Source organism: Silene latifolia, chromosome 1 (genome assembly GCF_048544455.1).
Source record: "Silene latifolia isolate original U9 population chromosome 1, ASM4854445v1, whole genome shotgun sequence".
Classification (NCBI taxonomy): Eukaryota; Viridiplantae; Streptophyta; class Magnoliopsida; order Caryophyllales; family Caryophyllaceae; genus Silene; species Silene latifolia.
In genome coordinates this window covers 98,396,910-98,407,538 of record NC_133526.1, presented here as the reverse complement: position 1 = coordinate 98,407,538, position 10,629 = coordinate 98,396,910, and the positions used below count along the sequence as shown (strand labels likewise).

Below are 10,629 nucleotides of genomic sequence, written 5' to 3'. Positions count from 1 at the left end.
TATATCAAAAATAAGAAGAAAAACCAAGTGGTTTTTCTTCTCTAAAAATCCGGCCAAGAGGAGGTGGAAAGGAGCCAATGCATGGGCTCATTTGTCTTCACAATGCACTATAGGCATGTAAGGCTACTAAAGCAAAACAATCATTATGTTTAGCTACTAATTAAACAATTTAATTAGCTTAAACCTCTTCTTTATTTCGGTCCATATGATAATATGGAATCCATATTATTTTGTCAATTGTCAATATGTAACATGTCACATGTAACATAATTTGTAATGTATTTTTTTTAACATATTAAAAATCAACGTATTAATAAAAATACGTCACATAGAAAAATTGATTTAGTAATTCCATAATTATCGTGTCGAAATAATTTTTACCAATTTATAAATCACAACTGATTGTATTTATAACAATTCATTCAATTTAATTGTTACACTAAACAATTTATTTCATCCGAGTAATTATACAATTTAATTACTCAGACCGTATCTCATTTAATCACATTTCAATTTGATACGTAAATTTTACTTCCAAAATCGTCCATCAATTTTCAAGTAATTTAATTAACTCGCAACATTATACGATTAATTAAATAATCAATTAAGAGTATTGCCCTTTAGGTATGACCTAGGGGTCAATCGATCACCACCGTCACACGACAAGTAATGTCAAACTCTAGTCACCAATCATTACCGATATATGTTGACCAGTTGACAGTAACAATATTACTTCCCAATTGTATTCTTAAAATGAGATTTAATAATGATATTTAAATCATATGATCGCACTATTGTTGAGGACACATTTCCCAACATACTCCGCAGTCAAAACTATTCAAGCAACATATGATATTGAAAATGATATTAAAATAATTAACATTAAGCAAAAAATAACACAAAAATATATAACAAACTAACGTGTTTGCTTATTTGAGGGACATCCTTCACTTCAAAGAGGAAACAAACCGATGGCCTTGACGCGCTTGTAACCATTGGTGCTCGGTATCTGATTTGCAACATTGACTATCTGTGAACAACAAACAATCAACAAAAATACTTGTATGAATATCTTAGATTGTGACTTCTAGACTGAATTAAAATAAAAAATGGCGACCATACAATATCCTCCACATAAGTATTATATTCTCCACTGACTTTCTTATCATTTTTCTTATATTTCTTGAGAGAGTCCAAAATGTAGTTCTTCTCCTCCTTGAGATCAGACACACAAGCTAACCAATGGTTATCATCTTTGCCGATTGTGAAAAAAACCTACATAAAAGCAAAATGATTTACATAGGTAAGTAACTAGGATATGCATGGTAATTAGTATTTTATGCATATATTATCACAGTTTGGACATTAGTAACTTTACCTTCTCAATAGTAGCTCCATCTTTTGGCGTGTAGTGCATCTTAAGATGAGGGCACCAAACAAAGTTTACCTCGTTAACCTTTAATTGTGGCTTAGCATACTGACAAATTAAAAAAATAATTTAATAAACTATACTAACAAATATATGACATCTGTTTTTTCTTTTGGAACATAGTTGAGATGACATATTATTCCTCACAAAAATAAAGTAAAAAAGGGAAAAGTAAAAATTAAATTCAAAATGTACTACTTAGATACATACCCTCACAGTTGAAGGCAAGTACAGAATATCTGGTCGATTATATGTACACATCACACCAAACATGTCAATCACCTACAAATGTAAATATTGTTACAAAATTTTGATCACCTATCTGGTCGATTAAATGAATAATGTTTATATACTAACCGTATCCCTTATCCATTGACGATTTTGCAAACTTTTCATTGCTTTTCGGCAGACATTCATCCATTCAAAGGGCCACGATAATTTCATCCAAATACCTACAAACCAATACAATTAGCACAACTTCTAAAACAAAAATCAAACAAATATGTAATAAAAGTTTAGAAATTACTTGTCATCCTTGCGGGCATTGATTACCCGAGCCAATATTTCTGTGTCTAACAACTGACATTGACGGGTATCCTTGGTGGCACCTCTGGGATTCTTTCTTAGATTTTAGAAGTCTTGATTACCAGCAAAAGACAACAACTCATAGCATGCCCTTGTACCAAAAACCTTAACTTGGTTGTTCTACGAAACAAGGAACATTGATTTATACTACTCATATACATACAAGTAAATAAATAGGGAAAAACATTGTAAAGCAGCTTACATCTTGGAGTCCCAACACACAAGTCCTTCTTTCTCCTTTGTATTTCTCCAACAACCGCATGAGGTAAATTCCTGAATCACTTCCATTACCAAGATTTGACCTCAGAATAATCTCCTCTGGCTTCATGTCACGGACAGCTACTATAGACGGCATTTTCTTGAGCAAGCATTTAATAACAAAGTCTTTCTGCATAGGACATATAAATTCAAACATTTCTCAAAAATGCAAATAATATTAATATCGTATGATAGCATCAACAAAACAAGTAGGCTGAAATGTGGATACCGTAGGCTCAATACTTGGTGCAAAATTTACCATCTCTGGCCTCATCAAATGCAAGATTTCCAACTTCTTTGTTAGGAAGTTGAAACACATTGCAAATGGCTTCTCAGAAACTATAGGTACAAAGATCTGCAATTGTATAATATTTGTTCTTAAAAAATGTCTATATCAGAAAACCATACAAGAAGGTTATCAAATGTAAATACTTACCAAAGATGCCCCCGTAAAATTGTCATCAATTTGAGAACTTACTTCACTAGACAGTGGGAGATACAACCTAGAAGGTGAAGTATGTGCTCTAATTGTTTCACATTTATTCAAAACGCAACACCAGGCATGTATCACTTGTTTAGGCACTATATCACCTGATACTAACATCTTCAAATTTGCTCGAGTAACTGAAATGTCTGTACCAATTTTGAACAGGATCTCACTGCATACATAATTGTTCAATCAAAATGAAATGAGAAAATAAATTAAGAAAAGTAATGACTAAATCTACCTAACTATAAATATGAAATGAAGAATTGTTTGGAATGTATCTAGCAAGAAATTTGAAGTACCGTACAAACCTGTCATCAGAAAATTCTGAAAATACATAGTCCAGTGCTTCTCTCTCATTTTTATTCACCTTGCCGTCAAGTCTGATACTTCTTTGAAGAAAAGGAGATCAAAAAGCTCCTGTCTGAACTCTAACCCTCTTAGCCCTTGTTGGTTCATCTGGGGGCAAAGAAAAAAGTGGTACAACTTCAAGTGGCTCTACATTTACATTTATATTTAAAGCATCATCAACGATCTTTTGCAAAACATCTTCTTGCGATTCTGAGCTAATAACTAGTGGGAATTCAGTTGGGGTCAAGGGATCAAGTGATGGACACACAGGAGGAGTAAACACTGGTGGGGAGTCGTGTATAAGCCTTGGCGATCGACGAAATGAGGTTCCCGCTTGTGTCTTTGTTTTCTCAACATTCAACGGTTGAGACTCCTCCTTTTGTGACTCGATTCCACAAGGATAGGAGAAGTTGACTTAGACAATTTTTCGGATGGAACGGATTCTCGCTTTCTTCGGACGCACCATGATGGAATCCACAAGGTTAGCAGATTTTGCTTTCTTTACAACGTTTTCATCTCCAACGTGTAAACCATCACACATATTTTTAACAACATCTTCTTCGATTCGAGCTTAGTAGTTTGAATGAAGGTGGTGTAAAAGCTGATGGGGAGTGGTGTGTAAACCTTGGTGATCGACGGATTGAGGTTGAAGCTTCTGCTCTTTTCTCAAAATTCAGCGGTTCAAACAAGTCCTTTTGTGACCGAGAGTCCGAAGGATAGGAGAAGTTGACTTTGGCAAGTCCGGAGTGGAGTCTTGGAATCGAAAAGGTTAAGCGATTTTGATTTCTTGAACATTACTCTCCATATGTTCGCCACGCAATGTGTAAACCATCCTCGTCGTGTAACTTTTTCTCAACAAGTTGATGTGGTTCGAACTTTGAAGTTTACATGAAGGGGACTAGTGTGTAAACCTTGGTGATCGACGGAACAAAGTTGAAGCTTTAGCTGTTTTATCAATATTCAACGGTTCACACAACTCCTCTTGATGGTAAACCGATAGTAGATTTCCCTTTCTTGTTAACATTACTTTGAACATTAACCAGCCGTTTTCCCAAGGCAGTTTCTAATTTTACAACATTGCCCACAACTCATCTTGATTTAAATGACTTGCCATTTAGCTTAGACCATGGATTAGATTTCTGATTTGTCATGTTCATCCGAATTAGAAACCGCTTCTTTTTCTTTATCTTTTTCAAAGTGTCATCCGTTGGTTGTGATGAAGGACAGCATGCACCAAGAGCTTCATCCATTAAAGCTAGATGTTGTAAAAGTTTAGAGTCAGGGTGAACAACTTTGGCTGCTTCCAAAGAATTTGTGAACATTGCATAAGAATCTGCAAGAATAGTTGCAAATTTCGCGTAACCTTGATAGCATTTATCCGCTTAGTATCGGTCGACCGACCTTTGAGAAAGCCTTGAGTTCATCACGGACTCTGTTTTTTTGATTAGAATACTCAGGCATCGCTGATGGAACAATGAAACTTATCTCCTTAACTACACCCTTGACAATCCGAGGAAGAACGCTCTGTTCCAAACCCATCTTGCATCTCAATCTTAAGCCTCTCTGAAATTTTAACTTTTGTCCAATTTGCTAGCGTGGGGAAGACACGAGGAACTGAGAAAAACTTGTAGCACACCCTATCTAAATAACAAAAGACAAAAACCATGATGGGACCTCCAAACCAATCATTCTTCGAACTTCTCCACGAGTCAACACTTTCAATAAACTGTTTTCTGGTAAACCCACTCCAGTTTAACGTTTGAACATATGAAACATCCTTAAGACATTTCAGGACTCGAAGACTTGCAAGGGTCCCCTTTACACCCATAAGAAAAGTAGAAACAACAAATACAATGAAGTTCCTTTTAAACTGCTCCCCGCCCTCCTTTTGCGTGATAAGCAGACTAAGGATGTCCTTAGTCTCCCTTGTCCGGTTCTTTATCAAATTGTTTCATCCAACTACTCTTCAACTCAAGAAAATCCTTATCTTTATCATTTAAGGAAGCTATTTGGACTTCATTTCCACTGATTGGAATACCGGTCGTCAAATGAATATCTTCATCTGTTATATGAAACTGACCTTTCATATAAGAGCAAGACGCAGAATTAAAACGGGTAACAAGCCAATGACCAAGAGCACCCGGCGCCATATCTGTCTTGAGAGTGAGAAGGCCACCAAATCCCATGTCTTTAATATCAGATACTTGTTTCTCACTTAAACCACTGTTGATAAATGACATCAGCATTTTAGGAGACATACGAGTACGTAGAAAACAATGTCCACCACCATCATCATCATTTCTCTTCCTTTTAGTGGTTCTCTTACATAGTTTTGCCTCAGTAATAGCTTGTTCTTTGCTTGTACTCGCACCATGATTGCTGATCGTTAAATCCATCATTTCTGTATATGTAAAACAAGAGATTAGTGTTGTAGGAAAGTGTCTGGGAATGCCCAAAGTCGTGAACCCGACAACTACTTTCTTTACCTTGTATGTAGCTTCCCTAAGATGTGTAACTAGCAGCTCAAAACAATGTATATGCCTTCAAACAGATAAAACAAGGTAAAAGCTAAATAGCCAAGTTTATCTTCTATCTCCATATTATATTGCTTTATCTTGTAGTTGTATATCTAGCACATTAAGACAATGTATGTAGCTGATCAAATATGTGTGTCTAGTAGTTTAGAAAAGTGTATGTAACTGCCAAAAGTCGTGTATCTCAGAACTAAGAAAAGTGTATGTAGCAGACTGAAGATGTGTAACTAGTGACTCCACAAAGTGTATGTATCTTAAAACAGATCAACAGGGTAAAGGATATCTAGCCAACTTTGTCTTGAAGGTCTATATCTATCAGATCAAAAACAGTGTATGTAAATGCCCAAAGTCGTGTAACTAGCAGCTCAAAACAGTGTATATATCTTGAAAAAAATAAACAGAGTAAAGGCTATCTAGCCAAGTTTATCTTCTATCTCCAGATTATATTGCGTTATCTTGTGGTTGTGTAGCTAGCACATTCAAACAGTGTATGTAGCTGATTAAATATGTGTGTCCTGCAGTTTAGAAAAGTGTATGTAACTGCCAAAAGTCATGTATCTCAGAACTAAGGTAAGTCTATCTAGCTGGCAAAACAGTGTATGTAGCAGCCCGAAGATGTGTAACTAGTGTCTTCACAAAGTGTATGTATCTTAAAACAAATAAATAGAGAAAAGGTTATCTATCCAACTTTATCTTATGGGTGTGTATCTGCCAGATCTAAAACAGTGTATGCAGCTGATTAAAGATGTGTACCTAGTTATTAACTAAAGCGGAACTCGTTAGTAATGGAGAGGGGAGAAAGTGTATCTAGCTAGGTGAAGGTGTGTGTCTAGCAACATCAAAAAAGTGTATCTAGTTAAGAGCGGCAGAATACAAAAAGAAAAGTAGGGGGGGCAGGGTATCCTAAAAAATGTAGCAAAATAAAATTGTAACAACAGAAGGAAGTATAACAGATGTAAAAGTCAATGAAAACTCATAAGTAAAGAACATTGCATTTGGAAATACATAACAAGTTCATAGAAAAATGAACCATTCTATATTGAAAATAAAGTACAGGGATTACATGAAATTTAATATTATCCAAAATGTTAAACTAAGAAGGTTGACAGTACATCAGATTATAATTAATAAACAAGTAGACAGCTACCTAAAGGGCCACGTTAAAACCTTAACATGCAAAACCCTAATTACAAAAAGTGGGAACACATGAGCTATATATACAACATCAAAGGTAAATCAAGAAAGGATATGTTGTCACGAGTGACTAGTAAGTCCGCAGCAATGCCAATGGCTCTATCTCGTTCCTCACTAGAAGCAGCTAAAGCATGCAACGACTCATTCACTTTGGCGCGTGCAACATCATCAAGAACATTAAGATGAGTACTCTGAGATGGATTTTTTGCTTGCTGAAAATGCACTAAGAATTTGGCAATCATATCCTCCGTTAAGAAACATTTGCATGTTTGGAAGACTATTCTAGGACCCCTACGAATAATGCGAACACCATTCACATCATTTATGTCTACAGTAAGCCAATAAGCCATGCTAACACCAGGTGCACTTGGGTGTATCGAAGCTTGATTGAGCCCAATTTTGACATACGAGCGCCATATGTGCTTTATCTTCATGAAGATCAATTTTAGAGAAGATTTTATGCATAAGATCTTGATTATTAAACACAGAATCATATGCTTGATAGTGACGGCCAGTCACTATAACATCCTTTAACGGAGAAAAACAGAAACCCATAGCTGATTGTTTCTCACTGACATAAAGGGCACGAAACGACTGTGGATCCTCATCAAGAAGATTGACAACACAACCATTGCACCAAGTTGGCATACTTGGATATGAAACAACTGAAAATAGAATTATTAGTGACACAAAAAATTACGAAAATGTGTGTAAGCGACGAATATAAAAAATGGACTAAAAAGTGTATATAGCCACCTAAATGTGTGTTTCTAGAAGCATTTCAAACTGTATCTAGCTACCCAAACAAAAGTTAACAGGGGTGTATCTAGCTTGAGAATTGAGTGTATATACCTATGTGAAGGATTGTATCTAGGTTGAGCAAATAAATTGCGGGGTTTGTATATAGACGACGCTTTTGGTTTTGGTTCATTGAGTCAAAGGTAAATTACATTGTCCATGTTGGCCAATATTTTCTCACAACATACAGGAATACAAAAAACAAATGAAAAAAGAAAAGTAAGGCAAAAATCAACATTGTAAACAATGTCTAACAATGACAAAGTAAAGTGTATATAGCCGGTGAAGGTGTGTTTCTAAAAGCATTTCAAATCGTATCTACGGACCCCAAGACAAAAATACGAGAGAATGAGATGAAATCGAGGAAATATAGAAGTTAATAGGGTGTATCTAGCATAACGAATGAGTGTATACGACAACATAAAGGATTCTATGTAGCTTGACAAGATAAACTCAGGCTTTCACTACCTAGGTTCCGGATAATCGATTTCGAAAAATAATCGGAACTAAAATCGTATCAACAAATGCACAAAGAATAAAGGATTGAACAGTTGTACCAACTAATAGCTTGTGAAAATGAAAATTTAACATTATTATAGTAATGAAAAAGGGAAAAATAATCACAACTGCAGTTGAACAATGAAAATCGGGAAAAATTAGGGTTGCAAAAGGGGGAAACATACAAAGAAGGATCGAAGAAAGATATGCCGTCACCGTCGCGGCAGAGCGGACAGAGAGCCGTCACCGTCGCAGAGAAGACGAAGATCCGTCCGCCGTCGTCGTTAGTTATGAGAGAGAGTGAGAGTGAGTTTTAGTGGGAGAAAGGAAAATAACGGGAGTGTCTAAATCTGATTGAGTAAGGGGTTGGGATTTTTAGTTCGCACAGTTCGCACCGAACTTTAGGTTCGCACAGGATCCTATTTCTATATATATATATATATATATATATATATATATATATATATATATATATATATATATATAGGCAAGATCCGGTGAGTCCACCTATATATTTGAGTCCATGAGTCCATAAAACAATATCACGCACTATACAAAACAATATCACGAATTTTTTTTTCAATTTTTTTTTTTCAAATTTTTTTTTCTAATTTTTTTTTCAATTTTTTTTTTTTCGAATTTTTTTTTCAAAAATTTTTTTTCGAATTTTTTTTTTTCAAATTTTTTTTCCGAAAAAGTTTTTTTTTTTTTTTTTTTTTTTTTTTTTTTTTTTTGCCGTGATATTATTTAGTATAACGTGTGATATTATATTACAAAATAATATCACAATTTTTTTTTTCAAATTTTTTTTTTCGAAAAAGCTTTTTTTTTTTTTAAGCTGTGATATTATTTAGCCGAATCCGGTGAGGCCGTTAATTATGGCGAGGCGGCCGGCCTCACCAAATTCCTTCATTAATCCTTCATTATATGGACTAACTTCCTATTATTCATTGAAATTTTGAAAATTTAGGGGTCACTCCAAATCTTTCCATTTAGCCCAAAATACTTTCTCTCACTAAAATATTATATCATATAATAGCCCAATCACACAATATCTCTCTAAAAATATAACAAACAAAATTTTTTTCTGAAAATTTTCTTCATCAAGCAAACTCGTCTTCAACGGAAATTCTTCAGCAAGCGAGCTCATCAGTTTGTTCATCGATTGTTCGTGAATTTCATCAAAACAACATTCAACAACGTTGATTCAATTAATTTCAGAAGAAAAATCAAATAATTTACAGGTAATTTCATAATTTTCATCAAAATTGAGTATATTCATACAATTCTGTCAATTCACTCATAAATTGATGATATCAGGTTCGAATTTGATCAAATTGAACGATTTTGTAAATAAAACGTTCGAATTTGACCAATATTTTGAGCGATTTCTTTTTTCTCAATTGCTATGCTATGGAGATTGTTCGTGGATTTCGTATTACTTACTAAATTGTTTTTGACGATTTTGCAGCTCTAATTGCTATGGAGATTGTAGATATCACAATGACTGATGATAATAGTGTTATTGAATCAGGTATATCGTTTTTTATGTAATTTTGTAAAAATCTCATGTTCTATCATTCAATTTGCATTTGTCAAAATTTCTGCTCGATTATTATGCAATATATGGATTGATATTGTATCTCTGTTTTTTTCCAAGGTTTAGTTTATGAATTGAGTTGATTTTGTGAATCTTAGAACCTAATTGTGTGACTGTAAGAGTTGGTTGAATTGTTACTGTAACAGTTATCAATTGAGTGGATTTTGTTGTTTGGTGAATCTCAGACCTTATTTTGTGAATCTCAGACCTAGTTTAGTGAATCTTAGAGCTTGTTTTGTGAAACTTATCATAAGTGGTTAGAATCACCTTTTCTACTCTTTTACTTATTTTGTGAATCTCAGACCTAGTTTAGTGAATCTTAGACCTTATTTTGTGAATCTCAGACCTTACTCAGTGAATCTTAGAAAAATTAATTAAAACATAATATTCAGAAAACTTAAAAATCTTGTAATTTTTCATCACATAAAATTTCGCAGGTTCATGGCTTTGAATTAACTAAACAACAACATTCAAAAATAAAATAAAATGAAAAGCTGAAAAATTAAGCAAGATATGATATTTGTTTAGTTTATCAATCACCTCTATTTGTTCGAGGCAATGCACATAGAGCAATATTGATATAGCTATAGGTGCAAAGCATTCATCCGCATCAACGAGTGATCTTCCGCATGTTTAGATGAATATGGGACTCTTCTACATACTGGAGTGTAGTTAAAATATTTTGAATCAAGCCTTGATGCTACCCATAGAAAGGGCCCCTGAACTCGGGAATAAGTAGCCAGCCATTCAGATCTAGTACGCCCAAATTGCTCAAACTTCTCCTACAACTTAAAAGCCTGTTTGCAGCCATTGTCATTTGTGCCAAATTGAATTAGTACTAATCCCATAAAATGACAAGTCTGCCTGCACATAACAGGGACCAAAGACTCTATCT

The 10,629-nt window shown here is 34.5% G+C and overlaps 2 protein-coding genes across 2 annotated transcripts; both read right to left on the bottom strand.

Annotated features, from left to right (window-relative positions):
• Positions 1-952: 952 nt before the first annotated feature.
• LOC141651569 (uncharacterized) lies at positions 953-2,015 on the bottom strand. Its single transcript, XM_074459274.1, has 6 exons — positions 1,982-2,015; positions 1,787-1,881; positions 1,640-1,711; positions 1,379-1,477; positions 1,123-1,275; positions 953-1,030 (listed from the first exon to the last, which is right to left on the bottom strand). Exons 1-6 carry the CDS (start codon positions 2,013-2,015, stop codon positions 953-955), a joined length of 531 nt encoding a protein of 176 aa, XP_074315375.1.
• A 44-nt stretch (positions 2,016-2,059) lies between these two features.
• LOC141651562 (uncharacterized) lies at positions 2,060-2,876 on the bottom strand. Its single transcript, XM_074459270.1, has 4 exons — positions 2,709-2,876; positions 2,502-2,627; positions 2,217-2,402; positions 2,060-2,134 (listed from the first exon to the last, which is right to left on the bottom strand). Exons 1-4 carry the CDS (start codon positions 2,874-2,876, stop codon positions 2,060-2,062), a joined length of 555 nt encoding a protein of 184 aa, XP_074315371.1.
• Positions 2,877-10,629: the final 7,753 nt, after the last annotated feature.

Bases quoted from the DNA above. Each gene is read 5' to 3' on its own strand.
- LOC141651569 (XM_074459274.1), bottom strand. From the start codon at position 2,015: ATGTCAGTTGTTAGACACAGAAATATTGGCTCGG. The intron at 1,882-1,981 runs GTAATCAATGCC...ATTGGTTTGTAG, and splicing joins ACACAGAAATATTGGCTCGG to GTATTTGGATGAAATTATCG. The intron at 1,276-1,378 runs GTAAAGTTACTA...GCTTTTATGTAG, and splicing joins ATGGAGCTACTATTGAGAAG to GTTTTTTTCACAATCGGCAA.
- LOC141651562 (XM_074459270.1), bottom strand. From the start codon at position 2,876: ATGTTAGTATCAGGTGATATAGTGCCTAAACAAGTGATACATGCCTGG. The intron at 2,628-2,708 runs GTAAGTATTTAC...ATACAATTGCAG, and splicing joins ATTTTACGGGGGCATCTTTG to ATCTTTGTACCTATAGTTTC. The intron at 2,403-2,501 runs GTATCCACATTT...TGTCCTATGCAG, and splicing joins CACCAAGTATTGAGCCTACG to AAAGACTTTGTTATTAAATG.